Raw genomic sequence first — 18,359 nt, 5'->3', positions numbered from 1 at the left:
CCATGAGACAGTTTTACTAATGATTTGGAATACTAAACTGTGTATGAGAGCGTTGCTACCTGCTTATCAAAAATAGAATATTTTTCAGTCCTGTTCTTAAGCCACTTTTTCTTTTTCTAAACTGTGTGACTGACTCTTCTGTGCATCAGAAGTTCTCTGAACACTTTTTTTTTCCTTTCAACTAACTGTGTGGTGTCTACAGCGTACCAAAGAATGGGGTGTGTACATTCACTCTTTGGTGAACGTTAGTCTGGAATTTTCTCCAGTAGAAAAGAACCAGAGGGGGCTTTAGTCTCTTTAATTCATCTTTGCTGTTGTTTGACCTGGTGCTTGATTTACTTCTGAGCTTTTCTATAAGGAGGGCTGAAAAGGTGACACTGAGCAACCACCCAATAACATTGTTTCAGCAATCGTCATAGACCCTCATGTCAGGAGAAGCTGAAACAAGAGCACAGCTAAGTCAGAGTTATGAATTTACTCATGATCTGCTGACAGCTCAACACAATGACATTTATTAGTTTGTCAGATCACGAGGCAAACCAAGTCACAACAGAGACAGTAAAGACAAGTCACATATCCTTGCTGATTAACCCAACTTCTGGTTTTTCTTTTTTCTTTCTTTCTTTCTTTTTTTTTTCTTTTCCTCCTCAATGCATTTATTGAGATTTAGGGAAATATACCTAAGGAAATTGGAACACAAGTGGAAAATGTATTAAGTGTCGTGTATCTAAATCCTTCAGAAAGTGAATGGAAGGAGAAATGATGGAAGTGCAGAAGTATTACAGCTTGGTCATGAATCACTCAAGCTCTTGCTAAGGAAGAGGCAGTCAACAGCCGAGATGGCATCCGTGGGAGCTGAATGTGCCACCATTCCAAGTGATCACGACAACCCAATATTTTCAATTTCTGGGCTTTTATTTTAGTCTTAAATTTTGAGCATATTTAATTTGCTGTCACCACATGAATTTCATAATGATTTCTCAAACTGTAATTATAATCTAAATACAACCAAGCAAATTTTAAAAAAATTCTCCCCCAGTAGTAACATAACTTTCAAACGGAACTAATTAAGAATATTGGAGTTTATATGTGAAAAGAAAACCTACCTTAAATACGGATTCTTAAATCACAGATATATATATACACATTTTTTTATTGAACATTCCAAAACCATCAATATTTCTATAAAGGCACCCGCTAGTCTAACCAGATTTTCTTCTTAAACTATACTTTTTCATAAATTGTTTTTTTTTAAAGTGTCTAAGTCAGTTTTACTTAATAAAATAAAATAAAGTCATAAAAACCGTGGTTGAGTTGTCACTAAATTTGGTCAGCTTTCCAAAAAGCCCCGGAAGCAGCCACCATGTCTCTGTCCTCCTAGGGCCTACCTCACTCTCTCGTTAGTATTCAGTGCAAAATAAACACCTTTATGGAACTTGGCATTGATGAAATTCTTGTGGCAATTCTCCGACATACATCTCTGCCTTCATCGATTCTTTCCATTATTTTGTGTACTTTTAATGTCTCTTTTCCATTCTAAACTGTGCCTGGAAGAGTAGTTTGTTTCTGATTTTTTAGAAAAATAAGGTCTTAATTAGGCATTCAGCTGGGTTTTTTTTTTTTTATTCCATCATAGTTCATTATATAATCTGGAAAGGCTGCATGATCAAAAACATGATCCATTGTAGAACTCTATAATCTGTCTCAGATACTGTGACGTCAGGCAAGAAATGTCGTTCATTGCCACATAAAACGATGTTGACTCAGTTTTTAGAATTGCTGTTTTAATTAACAGTCAGCATGGTCTGTGTATTGTTCTTACTGAATAAGTAGTTATCATCTGCAGCTGTAAGGATTATAAAGAATCAATTCATTATTGATATTGAAAAATCTTTCTGAAAACATGATATGGCACGAGGATCAGGTTTGACCGTGCTGTTGCTGTTTCGGCAGCTTGGGCATTTTATTTCCTATCATAGCGTGCTTAACTAGGAGAGGAGGGATATTTAAATCCTATAAAGGCTTGGTGTGGCTATCCAGATGATTTACTAGAATAGGTGATTTTTCAGAAGTGTTTATGCAAATAAGGTGAAATAATATGAATGCTGAATCACAGTACTACTATGTACTAACCTTAGCTACTTCAACAGAGCTTTTTGCCCATGAATAAATCAATTAGCATTTTCCTCCCTGGGGTCTTTAGCTGGGTGGAAAGCTGAATAGACAGGCTCCCACCTCTGCCCCATGACTATATCATAATCCCAGGAACCTGAGAATTGTTCATCTGTCAAAAGGGACATGGAACGTGAGGATGCTAAGAGGGAAAGATCAATCTTGGTCTTTTTAAGTAAACCCTAAATATAATCACAAGTGTCCTTGCCTGCAGGAAGCCAGAAGGATATTTGACTGCAGAAAGGTATGTGAACAGGAAGGCAAAATTGAAGTGTTGTAGCCAGGAGTCAAGAAATGCTGACATGCCCAGAAACTGAAACAAACAAACAAACAAACAAACAAAGCCTCTCTAAAGCTTCCAAAAAAGTAAGTGGCTTTCCTGACATCTTGGTTTTAGCCCTTTAAGACTGACTTTGAAATTCTGACCTCCAAAACTATAAGAAGGTAAATTTTTACTAAAGCCTAAATAGTTTGTTATAGCATCTACAGGAAGCAAAGCTTCTGAGATTTTAGAAGACACTACACAATTAGTTTTATGGTTTTCATTCTGAAGCACTCCCTAAACAAAGATGTCTCACTTGTTGTTTGGAAAGTTCTTTGTTTTAAGAAACTGCTGGATATATGCACATCCTCAACGAGAGACATCAAATACTCGTGGATATATCTTGTCATTTCTTTTAACAGGTTGAAGAAAAACATTACTTCACTAATTTCTATGTTTCACAGCCAATGCTGTTGAAATACAAAATGCAAGACTCTTGCAGAAATCAGCTCCCAGATTTATTAATCTACCTGAATTTAAACAAGAAAGAAAAGAAGTCATAATGTAAAAATTTCCATTTTGCTAAAATTTAAGATGCTCTATTTTGAATTTTTCCATTTTAGGAATACACTTAATGTTAGCTGATGACATATTCACTTTATCTAGTCACTACCAATTACAACAAAACATATAGTTATCCTTAGCTATCAGAATTAATACCTTTCTTCTTTTGATTCTTTAGAATAACTCAGGTCCAGTTCTTCCTCTGACTGACTAGAACAGTAATGATAAAGGTGGAGGTGGGAAGCAACAGAAAAAGAAGAGACTCCTCAATGATTCGCATATAAAGACACACATAGAATTTCCTTCTATTTCACCAATGGCCCGATCATATATCTCACTTCTGTCCAATAAACATTTCCCTGGTTATTTAGAAAGTCTGTTCTTATTCTACGCGCTGTAGATGATCTCATGAGCACGGTGGATATCCTGATTTTTAAGGCATACTTATCAGCCCGTGAAGAGCCAAGTGAAATCCGTGCAGCACAGTCAATGAAATCGGTTACAGACATACGCATGGGTCAGGGTGTTTCAGGGGAATGTGGATAGTACTGATTCGGAAGGAACTTCTGGTTTACAGAGACAGCTCAATCTGTGGGGCACGGGAGAGTGGATCCTGAGGGCTCCTCCTTTCTTGTGCTCCTGAAATGCTTTCTTAGGTTTATTTGGGCTTTGTGTTTAAGGATTTCCTAAAAAAAATAAAATAAATAAAAAAAATAACATTTTCCTATAGATTCTTCAGGAAGTTGTTCCTCCAGAACTGTAGTGAAGTAAATGCAATTCTTTTCTTTGCTTGGATCCAGCAAGGAGCTACTCAGGGCTGTTACGACATCTTTCCCTTATGTTTTTCAGAGTAAACAAAACAACATGGCACAGTTTCAATGCTGTCTGTTTTTAAACGCACAACAAAACAAACAAATAAAAAACAAGGCAAAAACTTTGAAACTCAAGATCTTTGAATCTTCCTTCATACAATCTGATCACATTTACAGGCGTGTTCCAGGAGATGAAGGACAGCGTCAGTGCCAGTACTATGTCACACAGCAACTTCCTCATATCCGTTAACAGTTCATAAACAATGTTCATCCCACCAAAAGTTACAAAGGTTTCCACAGTTTCCCTCAGCAAGCTGAAGCTCACTCTTTATTGTCAATGTGCATAAAGCTGCTTATAGCAGAGCATGGTGTAAGCTATTTCGTAAGCAATAAATGGTTTGAGTCATCTATTTTGTTCTGAAATGCTATCTGTAGTTAACTGCATTGCTTATAAATGGTAATAGTCAATTCAGCATGAAAGAGAATATTACAGAAAAGACAGCAGCGGAAGCGTTAGCATTATCTAATATTTATATATGTTACCAACAAAACACAGCAGTGAAACGTTTAAATGCATATCAATGGGTACCGTGTCTAAAAATTACTATAGTACCTATTTAGTGTAGTGGATATTTTTCTTAAAGAGTGCTTGCTGTAACTAGAACAGCATAATATGTGATTTAGTACAGTTAATTCTTATTGATTAAATAATGTATTTATGTACTGAAGGTAGTGAAAGGAGACAGGTAATTTTTTTTCTTTTTTTCTTTTTTTCTTCTTCATTGTGATCCCAGATTTAACCCTTAAATGAAGATTCCAAAGGATCATGACAAGTCATTACTTAACTGAAGTGGGCAACAATGTATTTAAAAGACAGTATTTGTACCGAAACAGCAAGATGGCACCAGATACGTGTAATGCTACTGGCCTGTGACTCAGCTGGAGCCAGAGTCCAAAACTGTGCCCTCATTTACACAGGGATTACTCAGCTTCTTAGAGCATGCCCACCCGTGTGGCTCTTCTCTACAGGTCATCTGTAAAGCAAAGTGAAACAGAAAGAACAACAAATGCAACTGCTAAATACTTTTTCTTTTTACAAGAGGTGCAAAAACAGTCATTTCTAACATTAATCTGCCATTTACAGTAGATTTTTTTTTTTGTACACCTGCAAAGACTCAGTGATGACGGGGAAAATGCCCAAGGCAAATGGTCTCCAAGTAGATATTTACACAACGTGAAATCAACTGTACCGTAGACACCCAGGCAAAATCATCTCACACTATTATGAAAGCGAACAAACATGATACAGTTTCATTATACAGAAAACCCGTAGGACCCCATCCCAAGCCTAAGTAAAAAGCAATCCCCCAGTTCCCGCTGCCCGTTCGCCCACCGTCTTCCTGTCGCGAACAACAAATGTCTCGGCTCTTCCCACCCGCCCTCCAATAAAGTGCTCAGTCCATGGCAGACCGTAGAATAATGCAACAGGAAAAGCCCCCTTTTGTATCATTATTCATAAAACGAAAGACGAACAACAGAAATAAAACCAGGATGGAGGAGGACTGGTGAGTCTCCGCGTCCCGGGAGAAGGGGCGGAGCGCGGGGCGCCCTGCTCGGCTGTGGCTCATGCTGGCTCACTCATGCTAGTACACGTAGCCTTCGCTGTAGGCGTGCGGGTTGCAGCAGCCCCCTTCCGGCATGTAGCTCATGCCCTCGTCGAAGTGAGACAGGGGCACCGTGTCCTCCTCGTTGATGTGTCGCTCCATGTCCGTCTTCAGCAGTGGGCGCTGGTTATCGGGGAAGGCCATGGAGAAAAGGGCCTCCGGGTCGCACACGAACTTGTAGACGTATCTCTCTCCCGCCACCTGAGGACAGCGCGGACAAGGCCAGCGTCACCATCCAGAGAGAGAAACAGACACGGATTAATGCGCCAGCCGGGATGGAGGGCAAAGGAGAACACGCAAGCAAGCAGCAGGCACCTCTCTGTGGGGGAACGCCCTTCCTCCGTGAAGTAAGGCCGCGGTTCAGTAAAGGGAAGCACAAATGTGGACCCACAGCAATAATTACTTCACTACACGAATAGCTAGGATACTCAGAGGTTTGCTTTTCTCTTTTCAGCATAAAGGTGTACTTAATGCTGTTCGGGGAAGAAAAAAAAAATCTGTTTTAATGCAAGCAATTCACCCTTAAGTTTTTGTTTTAAAGGGAACATCTACACTTTTGAAAATCTACCCTGAAGGTTTGTCTTGCCCTTACTGTTATATTTCTACAACTTACAAGTTTTAAAAGAAAAATGCATTCTATTCTTGATAAGACTAGAGCAGTGATCACTTATTCCCAGGATGCACTGCTTCTTTTTTTTCTTTCATCTCTCCCCTGGCACTGTGTACTCTCATCTAAGAAAACCCCAAAGATACATAGCCTTATTTAAATGAAGGATGGAGCAAGAGGACATTATCCTGAGCACATCACTTTTTAAAATGAAGGCATGATACATTAGATGAAGCTTACGGATGTGTGTAAAGTGTCAAATTGAAGTAAGAGGCGTAAAAAAAAAAAAGTGAAAGGAATGTAAAGTGCACACTGGAAAGGGAGGAAATGAGAATAGGAAATGTGACAAGTGTCTGATATAACGGAGAGGTAGCACAGTTTGTAGGGAAATGCACGCCCCAAACTTAAGTTTTGAAGAGGGATGCCCACGTAGCCAATGATAAACAATTGAAGGAGACAGATGTGCCTGCCGTTAATAGACAATGCTGAGGAACCCGAGCGCAGGGCACCCTGGGGGAACTGAGGCTGTCTCCCGTGTTAACTTTGCTGCGAGCTCTCTGTGCAGCTCATATTTCAGATAGCTGAAACCCATCCAACATCTCCTGTTTCTGTGTCAAAAGGTCTTGCTAGCTGCTTCGTGACATGGGGAAGCAGTGTGCTCCCTCACAGTTTATAAACGCTTCGTGCATGTTTGGGAGAGAGAGAATGCCTGCCAAAGACCTCTGCTGCTCTGGACACGGATTCAGAATATCTGCTGCCCTGAATTTAAGTAAAGGAACCACGTTAGAGACCAAGTAATCTGGATATCCAGAGGTTTGAAAGAGCCAACGCTGAGCGATGTTTACGAATCTGGACATGTTTCTTAAACTGCTCCTCAGTTCCCTGTCTTGTGAAATTGAGACAGGAAGGGCTCCTTGGAAGGCCAGCTGTGATGCATAGAAGGAAGACTCTAGCACAGTTTGAGGCAAATGGAGACATCTAGTTAATTCTCCTCCTTTAGTTAGTCCTCAGCACAAAGACAAACAAACAAACAAAAAAAAGGAAGTAAGAAAAGTCGAGTTTGAAAGTAAAAACCAAGCACTATCAGACAAAACCGGAGAGATAATAAATAATCGTCTTATTTCTTTTCTTCTTTATTCTTCAAAGTATTTTCAGGAAATGAACGTAAAATAAATGTTTTATTCTGTATGCTTCTGAGTGTTTCGTAACACATTCTGTTTCATTTATAGCTGCAGAAAAAGAATTGTTTGCTTTAGGTACTGGACATGTTTTTTCTGACCTGTTGGGGTTGCCGTTACTTAAAAGCAATAGAATAAATGAAAAACATTTCATCATGCACAAGATGCAATTGAAATTATAAATATCCTAGGGACTTCTGCCTTCTGCTTCCTTCCAGTTTTCTCTGCACGAACATTCTAGTGCTGCCACCGTATCCCCTGCACTGTTAGATGATGCTGGGTTTAGAATAGGAGATGACACGCCAACAAAGTAAAGGATGCCCTTCTTTTCTAGGTGTACAGCCACAGTGTGAGAAATACTGTATTTGGGTAAAGCCTAAATTCAACCATGAGATGACAAAATGCAGAAATTTTGTGGAGGAATATATCACAGGTAAACAGGGAGGTGGGCATGCTGTCAAAGCCTAGACACATATTTAAGCTACATATCAACATTTACATTTTCAAGATGGCTCGGCAGGTAAAGACGCTTGCCACCAGGTGTGACAACCCGTGTTCAGTCCCTAGAACCCACATAGTGGAAAGTCACACCCGATTACTTCAAGTTATCATCTGACCTGCACACATATACTGATGGCACACACACACACAAACACACACACACACACACTAAACGTAACAATTGTTTTTCAAAATTAGAAGGTGAGAGAATGGGGTTCTCTTTGACCCAAATAAATTATATCTGTGTCTGAATATTACATTAAATAAATAAAGTTTCAAATGTAGAAGATAACACAAAAAATAAACAATTAAACATAATTGCATTATGCATATTATGCAGGATGTAAACGTTACCACATTAGTACATATTTTGCTGAGCGTTGCTAAACATTTAACAAGATATGCACATGTTGGATCTATGAAGTACAACAAGCATTTTTCCAACATTTGTTTCTATTTCAGAATTATTGAAATTGATTAAATTTAAAATGTTTCACATGCATTAACCCACTTGGTTATTTTTATTTTATTCTCCAGACTTCTAATTTAATTGCTCTTTAGATACAGCACAAATGCCTAATTAAAATTTTAAGCCAATGAGAAAATATGGTCACACAAACTTGGAGTGTAATTCTCCATTATATATTTTTATATAATAAAAAGCGGAGACATAGAATTCCTCTGAGTAGGTAAACTACAATTTATTTAACTATCAGAAGGGTCCATACAGTAACAGATATGATGAAAAAGGCTGAACATTCTAGAAAGAACTCCCACAGATAGCATGAGTGAGTCTAAGAACTGCAGGAAAATGGCTGTGTTTATATGAAGGTGAAAAGCACTCTTAAACATTGTAAGGGGTCCTGATTGGTTACTAGCTCCATGCACAGAGTTCTGCTTGCTGGCATGGTAAACAGCCTGCCTTCCTTGTGTCCAACATGGCATCCAAAACCTGTTCCCTGCAGCACTGACATCTAACTGGAGTGCTGGGTAAGCCACTAACCACCCAAGGCTGAAGGGTAATAATAACTAAAGGTTTTACCTTTATGTATTCATTCACTCATGGCCTCCCTTATAAGTGTTACATTTTAAGTACATTTTATTTTTATCCATGTTTTTGTATTTGACAGAAAACAACTTTTAGCTATTAAAAGAAGCTCATTTGAATTAATATATATTGAACTTTGTTCTATCAACCAAATAAGGTTAAAAACATTTATTTCAAGTAAGTGCTTTGAAATATTAAACTGTCAAGCGATGGAATCAGGAAAGAAAAAGTATTTTTTTTCTAATAAGAACAAGTGATGCCTGGATGTTTTAAGAATTGGAACAAGAAAACAAACAAACAAACAAATAAAAGCTTTTCAAAAGTGAATGACTGAGTTGCATTAAAATGACAACGTCCAGAGACATAGAGTTCCAGTATCAACACTGAATAACTTTTACCATGTGTAGAAAAGTGGAAGCTTCCAGAAAGACTGTCATTGGGTAGATATAACTATACATTTACTTCCAATGTCCATGAAGTTATAGACTCAATGATACTCAAAGCAGGAGCATTTGTCGACACAGGTGAAAACCTGGCTTTCCGAGCACAGCAGTGCTCATGTGCTTTCTACAATATGACCTGGAGACCAGCAGGCAACATTGCTGTGAGCTTTAGTGTTATCACCTCACCTTCTGCATGATCCCCTTCTCGTAGTAATATCGGAGAGAGCGGCTGAGTTTGTCATAGTTCATAGCTGGCCTGTTCTTCTGAATGCCCCAACGCCGGGCCACCTGCCAGGAAAACAGAATCTCATTGTTAGTGCTCAGTTTTAAACTCTCTCTCTCTATCTATCTATCTCACACACACAGACACACACACACACACACACACACACACACACACAGAGGGATAGTTCATAAATGTATGACTTCTAAACACACAAAGACATGTCCAAGTCCACGGCCTAAGTAAAGTAGCAACAGGATCCGTGACATGAATTTCCTGTGTCCTGGTTTAAACCAGGCTTGCAGTTCTCTCTGTTAAATGTCACAATAGAATTCTTTGTCACCATTGTTTTGGATAGAAATTAAATGGAAATGGGGGAATGTGTTTGCATCACGAGAAAGAACAGACTATAATTCACCAAAATGAGACAGATTTTCCCCTGTGCCACACACTAGCAGTGTTTTCCTTCCTGAACTTTCAGACAGAAATCCCAGAGTAGGAACTGCTTAATAATCCCTTTGTAAAGGTGTTTTATTGCATCTGTGACGACACAGGAAAAAGAAAAGAAAAGAAAAAAAAAGACCCTGCTCAGATTGTGCAAAAGAATGAACGACTGGCAGTGTGTCAGCAGAGGAAACAGTACGCCGATTAATAGGCTGAACTGCAAAGAAGTGTTGCTGCCTAAAGCAGCATCTAAGAAAACTACGGCCAACCCCAAACTGGAAAACTAAGTTCATTTCGGAAACATTAATTGGATGCTAAAAATAAGGCGGAAGCTGAAAAGTCACATGGATGAGTTGTTGTTGTTTTTTTTTTTTTTCCCCCTTAAAGCAGAATGTCCACAGTGTGCCTTAGTAAAGGTCACAGCAGTGCTTGCTATGTGGCTGTTGTGGAGCACTGGGTCCGGCTAAGGAAGAGCTCCCCAGCAGAACTGGGAAAGCACATCTCTGTGCCAAAGGTGCCCCTCCACTTCACCAAAGGAGGCGTACAGAGACAGGAGCCTGTTTCTCTGACTCCAGGAGAAATCGTGATCTGCTTAAGCTTCACTCCTTGGAAGCCTGAGGAGAAACGATGCAGGGCCAAGGGCACAGCACATTCTTTAAAAGAGCACGAGTCTTTGTTTCCCAGACACTACAAGTCCTCGAAGCCATCTTTGCTTTTCTCTTCTCTTCACTTGCAACAACCCTTTTGTTGCCGCTCTCCCACCCCGCAAAATAAACCAACCTTGATCCTTAATATTTTTTTTCCCTTTCACTAATTTGTATTCTTGGAATGAACATAGAATGATCTTTAATCACATGGGTTGGTATACTGTTTTGTGAGTAATGTGTCATGATGGAGCAGGGGACAAGACTATCAGTTCAAGCCAACAGTCACAGTGGTGAATACGTTTTAATTTTCCACAAACTTTACAATAAATGCTCTAAGGAATAGTGAATAGAGTAGGGAGAAGTGGCAATATGAAATAAAAGCCAGGCGTGGTGAGGTCTGCTGGTAATTCCAGGACCTGAGACCCAAGGTTGTGAGACTAAGGTTATGGCGGGAGAATCAAGAGTTCCAGACTGCCCTGGGCTATGAGACCCTGATGGAAAAGAGAAAGGAAAGGAGAGGAAGGAAGGAAGGAAGGAAGGAAGGAAGGAAGGAAGAAGGAAGGAAGGAAGGAAAAAAGAAAGGAAGGAAAGAGGGAGGGAGGGAAGGAAATAAATTACTTTTTATAAGTTTCTAAAAGATTTTTGATTAGGTTGAAGAAGTTGTAGAATCCAGCCGGCACCATAGAAATCTCTGGAGAGAGTGTCATGATTGTGCAAATACCATAAGAGAGGGCTTGGCTTTAAGAGCGTGCTTCTTATAATGACAACTAAGTCTCAGTGCTATGGATTATTAGTCTATACATGAAAAAGTCTGTTCATAGAATTATTTAGTGTCATAACTGGAACAAAGTTAAGGAAAAAAGAAAAAAAGTAGACAACCATATGCCTACACAAAACAGGAAAAAAAGGCCTAAAATTAACAGGAAGCACAAATAACTTCCAAGCCACCCAAAAACTAAGTCAACTTGGTCCCCGTAAGTGCCACCAAAGTCATACATAGAGTATTCAAAGCTAAGGCACATTTTTCAACATGGAGTCTCAATACGAGGACAATACTTCCAGGGACTTTCTCATGATGTGCTTTTGAATGAGAGCATACACTGTTAGGGAGGAGCATAAAGCTCCATAAAGTGGCATGGCATTCACCCTTACTGTCAAGTGTGTTGAGTGAGTTGGTTTAGGAGTTTAAGTACAACCTATTTGTTTTATTGTATTAATAAATATATCTTTTGGGTGCTGGTGTTTGAACTCAAGGTTATCCTTCATGAGTGACCTACATCATCCAGCCCGCCACCTTGCTTGGGGCAGGTCATGCTTGGATATGGGACAGAGAGCCTGGCAATCTGACTTCCTGGTGTTCAGCTAGCTTGCACATCATCAAAAGACTGGCATGGAATCCTGCCCGTGACTTGCTATGTGAAAGGACGTGTCTGGGAACACTTCCCTGGAATAACTGATTAATTTGAAAATACTATAGCATTATCTCAGATACCTGAAAGACAGACCTGTGTTTGCTCTCCTTATCCAAGCACACTGAGCAGATAAGCAGGGCAGATCTGCAATTTCACTCATGATCATTTTAAATAGAAAGATGAAACACGAGAAAGTAAAAGCTGTGAGCAGCACAACGTGGTGGTTTCCAAGACATCGTTCATGGACTGCGGTGGCCACCATTGAAAGAGCTGTTACAGAGTGGAGGGTGGAGAGGGTCTGTGGGCCACACGGTAAATAATTCACAGTCCTTTCCAAAGAAGAGACTTGAAAAGACAACACAGTCATTGTGTGATGGAAATTATTATTAAGAACGAGCTAGGCAGCAATAAGAAATAGGCTCTTTAACGTTTTAATTTTTTATTTAATTTTTGGTGGTGGTGGTGTGTGTGTGCATGTGCGTGCGTGTGTATGCCACAGGTTGATGATAGCTGTCTCTATCAATCACTCTCGACCTTGTCTTTTGAGAAAGTCTCACTAACCTGACACATACTGACTGAGCTAGACCAGGTGGCCAGTGCTGCCCCTAGAGCACTGAGAGTAAAGGCATGTGCTGCTCTGCGTGGCTCATAGCGTGGCTGCTGGGGACAGAGGTCAAGCCCTCCTGTGTGTGCAGAAGAAGCACGGTACTTCCCAGGCCTATTGCACAATTCCTACTGAGTAAGTTACCATTTGCAAATAGTCGACTGAGTGAATTACTGGGTCTTGGTTCTGACTTTGTACATCTGCGACAGTAACCTTGTTGAAATGTCAGTTCTAAGAAACAGACATGCTTGTATATCTTTCTCTCGTTTAAATAATCACAGAAACTCAGAATGTGATGGCACTAACTGGTCATCTTGTCAGGGCTTCCATTGTTGTATGCAGGCTCAGATGTGTAAATGCCACGGGGCTGTTGAATGAAGAACTCACTCACAGACTGTGCTCTCTTCTGAGAATGTTACTGACATCATTCAGTAATGCCTCCTGTTCTAACAAATATGACAAGAGTGAAATGTTCTGCTTCTGCTCCGTTTATTTTACTCACAGGTGGAGGGAAATGCCTGTTTAACTGACATAAATCCATGCTGAACTTCCCCAGTCCAAGTCTTGCTTTGATTACTAAAATCTTCCATGAGGACGGAACACACATTCCCATCATAGTAAAAGGGCTCTGAAATTATTCTGTTAGGCATCATGAGTTTATGTTGCCTGCACCATAATTTTGTGGTTCTTCACTTACATCATTTATATACCTCTACAGAAAACCAACGTTTCTTTAATGCCAAATGGAGCTTTAAATATACTACAAAATTTAAACACCCAAACATTTAGCGATGGCGTTTCCCACTTCTGAGTCCTCTCTGTGTGTTTGGTGTGAAGCCAGGACTTTACTGCAAAGCCAGCCCTCTGAACAGATGCAAACTGTTGCAAACAGAGGGAGTCTATTGCATTCAACAGGAAAGAGCACAAAAGAAATTATTTTACTCTGTTTTGACCTACTTTCAAATTTAAAATTTGTCTATACAGTTTTAAAACTTTTAAAATACCTTTTAAACATACAATTCAAATGTTTATAGTATAGAAAATTTTGGTTTTCTCCTTCCTGTTCTACTAGACTAACCTCTTCAGGCTCAATCAGTTTAAATTCCATGCCTCGTCCAGTCCAGGCAATGAAATGAGAATTTGAAGGGTCATCCAGAAGAGCTACCAAAAACTGCCAGAGCTGCAGGGATCCTCGCCTCTGGTACGTGGGGCCTTCCCGGTACATTCCTGGCTCTTGCTTAATGTCTCCAAAATTAAAAAAATATATATATTATCAGCAACAGTACATCAGTTGTATAAAATTTACACTGAATCAATCATGAAAATGGTTAAGCACAATCACTTCATGAGTTTTGTAACAGCACCATTAAATAGTTTTAAAATAATCAAATGATTAAATGCAAACCAACAATCTACACAAAATTGCAGACAACATAACAATATGTATTCTCCTATGTATTCTCCTAATATAAATGCACACCAGTAAAGAGTAACTTCATAAACATCATTTATTTATAGAAACCGAGTAAAATTGTCTTCCTTTCACTCCTGTCTTTACAAGCCACCATGCCCAATCATGGTCATTTGTTTCCTTAGTACCATTTCTCTAGCTCTACCCAACACTAAAGAGAAAGTAATCAGCTTCAAGCTCTGGGCATTTCATTTGTATAAATTAATTTCTACCAACTAATTTGCAAATATTTTATTGACCTTCACATGACAAACTATTGAAAAGTGCCTACTTCAAGGTAAATTTAGCATGAAGTTTGTATGACCTGCACTTTCTATGAATTAGGCAGCTCTCTCTTCCGGGAGTCAGCAGCAGCATTCCACTTAATCTACTTTCCTCCAGAAGCTACTCTTCTTTCACTTGGCAATAAATAAAACAATATTCCTAATGAATGAAACTTACTGCATTTTATTCATTTAACCAAGTTTTTTTTTTTTAGGCCAACTTAAGAATGTATATAGCAGAATACTCTTTAAAATAGATATTTTTTAACCAAAAAAAAAAAAGTTTGCTGCATTACCTAGTATATAGAGAAAAGCATAAACTCTAGCATGGATATAGGCATTAACACTGCTTTTGCTACACAGTTATTTTGGCTTTAAAAACAGAAGAAAACAAAACAGAACACTTGGTGTTCTGACCATGAGTCATTTCCTTCTCTCTCCAGCCGCGCTACTCAGAACTACGTGCACCTGCCTGCAAAGTGCACTGCCTCGCTAAGGTTAGTATGTGAATGTCTCTTCTTTGTTGAAGAAAATTCAGCAAGAATATATTCACATAGGTCTATTCACATTAAGTGTGAACTACAAAATAAATAAAATCACAAGCTTTCTAAAATTTTTCAGGAGTCAGTAGGTAAAAATATACCATGTCACATGACCAGAAACAAAACAAAACAAAACACAATACTTTAAAAAGCCAAATAAATGCACATAGTTATTCAGCCAATAGCCACTAAAAAGAAATCATAAAATCCTTTTGTTCTTAACCAGTTGATACAGGAATATATCTTCATGTTGATTCAAAGTCGGTTTTATTCATTTCATGTTTTTCCCTCTAGTATTTACAATTTTTTATTCCCACGGAGGCAAGATCCTCATGAAGACAGAGTGACCATTTGTTAAATGTAGTTTCTGTACTGTTGCTACCTGTAAATGTGACTTATTTCATTAGCCACATGAGAAAAAGAATCCCCTTTGCTCCTCTAATACTTAAAAACTGCAAGACGTATGCTCTCTTTAATATAATGTTGCAGTATTAAAGTCAAAGACCGCGCACAAGCTCGGCCACTCCCCTAAGCACAGCATTCTAGTTTGCCCATAGTTTTAAGACAATGTTTCTCTTTATAGGCTCTTACTAACTTTAAAATTGTTTAAAATGTGGAACTCACTGTAAGTGAAAGGAACAAAGAAAGGACATTCAAAACAGCACTTTTAAGCTTGTTCGTCAGCAGAAAAAAAACTTGAATTTTAAGAGCTGTGATGGTGAGCAAATAAGGCGGTTAACACAACTCCCACTTCTGAAACAGGGGTGTAAGCCACTACTGTAGAAGAGAGAAACAAAAGAACGTGATCCCCTCTGGGGTTTGATAAGGTTAGCCATCTGCTGGGAGGCCAAGGAAATAGATTTTCCTACAACTCACCATCCTTTCCAAAAACTACAGGAGCAGCAAGAGGCTTGGGAGCTTAGCCTACAGGCAAGTAATTACGAGGTTGAGCGTGCACTTTGCTGTTTAAATCATGACAATTAAAAACTCCGAGAGCACCCAAGTCATTACAGCCAAGATCCCCAAAGTTTTTGCAATCAGCTAATCAGAGGGCCCCTGCTCGTTTCCTGTTTGACAATCAAAGCAGGAACTATGGAGACCACTCCGAAGAGCCACTAAATGAATTAACCGTTCACTCTTCCCCCAAGCTCCCTTGTAAATGTAGGCTTTTGCCACTACGCTTGTCAAGAAAAGGAGATGTTATCTAGTTTGACAGTTTTTTTTTTTTTTTTTTGTAATATCTGGGACCTTTTCGTTGCACTAGTGAGAGATATTTAAAAGGTAATGCTTTCCTAACTGCCTTTTAAGCAATTAGGACATAATGCTACATTCGTGATGTGCGTCTTCCTTGGTGGGTGTGGGGGCAAGTAATCAGGAGACCCAATGGGCAGCTACGTTGTTCCTGTGCTCCATAATGCATCTTTTCATGAACAATAAAAAGAAAGGGGCCGCATTAGTCATCAGCGCTTCCACTGTAGCAAGCTTTCTGTTCTGCTTTGTTAATTACAGGATCAGCTTTCAATAAGTCTCAAGCAAGGAGGTGCATGTGCTCAGCGGGGCAAGGCAGCAACAATGATGGACTTCCCATCGCCAAGAAAGGGCTCTCATGGAACCATAGGGAAGAGGGAAACAGGGGGAGGGGTGAGGGAAGGGACTGCTAAGCAACTTCACTAGTACTTAGCGCATGATAAATGGTGTATAGAAAGCTCCAGGTACACATGTTAACTGCCTTCAGAAAAGGAAAATGCAGTCTCCACTCATAAAAACCCACCATCGAACTTCTCCGGCACAACACAGGTGTCATCACAGAACTGCCTGGGGCCCTTTTCAAACATGCAGCCTGTGGGAGGAGAACAGGACACGCTCATTAATGACAGAATATGAACTTGCACTCACAAGCTCTTCACACACTGACACAAAAGATATTTGGGAAGTGACTCTGCCATTTCCCAGCCTTTTGATATTTGACACATTAGTTTGGCTCTTTGCCTCAGTTTCACCTTCTATCAGATGGGAATGAGAATAATAAAGCTGCTTTGAGGACTGAATGATTTTAATGCATTCCAATTTAGAAGGGTGCCATAGCACAGAGATATATAAACATGAGAGATTTGTTAGTGCTGACCTAACTATAGACCTCACAAAAATATTGGCAAACCTATGCTTAATAATGCATCATTTTGTTTTCTGGCTTCTCCTTTCATTATGAGAGTCATTAAGGTCAATTGCTGGTCTTGTCCTTGATTTCTGGCATTGTTCATTCCACTCTGAATTTACCCTTTTCTTCATTGTAGAAATAAAACCTAGAAAGCTAACATGCTCATTTAAAAGTAATTTTTATTATACTTTGTGTGTGTGCCTTGAAAGCATGTCACAGCGTGGGCCTCAAGGTTGGAGAGCAGCTTGTGGGACTGGACTCTCTCCTCCCACCTGAGTTGGTGGATTTGGCAGACTGGACTCAGCTTGTGAGGTTTGATGGCAAGTACCTTCACACACTGGATCATCTCTAACCCCATTTCATGATTATTAGCCAAGAGAGGAAGAAAGGGGGTTTTAGTGTTTCTTTGTTTTGTTCTGTAACATAACTCAGCTCACAGAAAAAATAAAAATAAACTGATATCTTCTCATCCTTATTTTCTCTTTTACATATGCTTGGACTCACCTAATTGTCACCTTAAGCTATAGAAAGAAATTTCATACAATTTAACCATAGCTTTATTTCTCAAATACAGTGTTCTCTATGCTAGGTTTATAATTTAATAACATCAGCAAGAATAATTACACTGCAAAACTTCTGCTCTCAGGTAGACTTCTGCTATCACTTAAATGTCTATTAATATCATTCACATAAAATCATGAATACTAATCCTAACTGAAAAGGTTGTATCTATGGCAATTTTACTGAAGAAACATGGTGTTTAAGAAACATGTACATAGTTCCAGGAATCCCTCTGAGAAGATGATATCCAGTTAATCATTTCTTGTCTATTACTTTGCAGATGACAACGTCTTTAAAGCAGAGCTTCCCACTGTGGTTACCTGAGATAAAAACTCCTTCTCTACACAGTTTATGTGAACCCATCCTTAATAATGACTTTTCCAAATGGTGCAAAATTCAGGACACTGAAAGGCAAAAATCAATCTACCATGTTTTACTTCAAACTGTGGCTTAGGTTCAGCTGACTATTCTGTAAGATGTGTGTCAGAAGCGTGCAGCAAGGTATGGATGCTGTAAGGAGCAGTTTCTAGCTGAACGACCTCTGTCGGCTGGGAGAGAAGAACACAGCGATTTGTGCAGAAAAGACTCATGCTTTCAACCAAGCATTAGCTACTAAGACGTACAATGTAAAAGAGAACCCTTTACTTTCAGACGACAGAGCGTGGTATGTGTTTATCGTGCCTTGCTGGGTACTGAACCCAAGGCCTTGGGTATTGTTCCCTAAGCACTCAGCCATTGATCATCCCCATTCCCCAAACAAATGTTCTTCTCAATAATGCTTTA

General features: G+C 39.3%; 1 protein-coding gene across 4 annotated transcripts in view; it reads right to left on the bottom strand.

The window, feature by feature from the left end:
* Nucleotides 1–894: 894 nt before the first annotated feature.
* The window catches only part of Etv1 (ETS variant transcription factor 1), an 87,179-nt gene continuing 69,714 nt past the window's right edge, over nt 895–18,359 (bottom strand). For all 4 annotated transcript variants that reach the window (XM_060367327.1, XM_060367330.1, XM_060367324.1 and 1 more), the window contains 4 exons: nt 16,629–16,699; nt 13,660–13,826; nt 9,438–9,539; nt 895–5,675 (listed from right to left, as the gene is read on the bottom strand). In XM_060367327.1, coding sequence (XP_060223310.1) covers nt 5,454–5,675; nt 9,438–9,539; nt 13,660–13,826; nt 16,629–16,699 — 562 coding nt within the window. In that variant the 3' untranslated portion in view covers nt 895–5,453. The remainder of the gene's footprint in view (nt 5,676–9,437; nt 9,540–13,659; nt 13,827–16,628; nt 16,700–18,359) is intronic.

Source organism: Meriones unguiculatus, chromosome 1, assembly GCF_030254825.1.
Source record: "Meriones unguiculatus strain TT.TT164.6M chromosome 1, Bangor_MerUng_6.1, whole genome shotgun sequence".
NCBI classification, from domain to species: domain Eukaryota; kingdom Metazoa; phylum Chordata; class Mammalia; order Rodentia; family Muridae; genus Meriones; species Meriones unguiculatus.
Note: the sequence above shows the minus strand (reverse complement) of the source record. Positions and strands in the feature narration are given on the sequence as shown.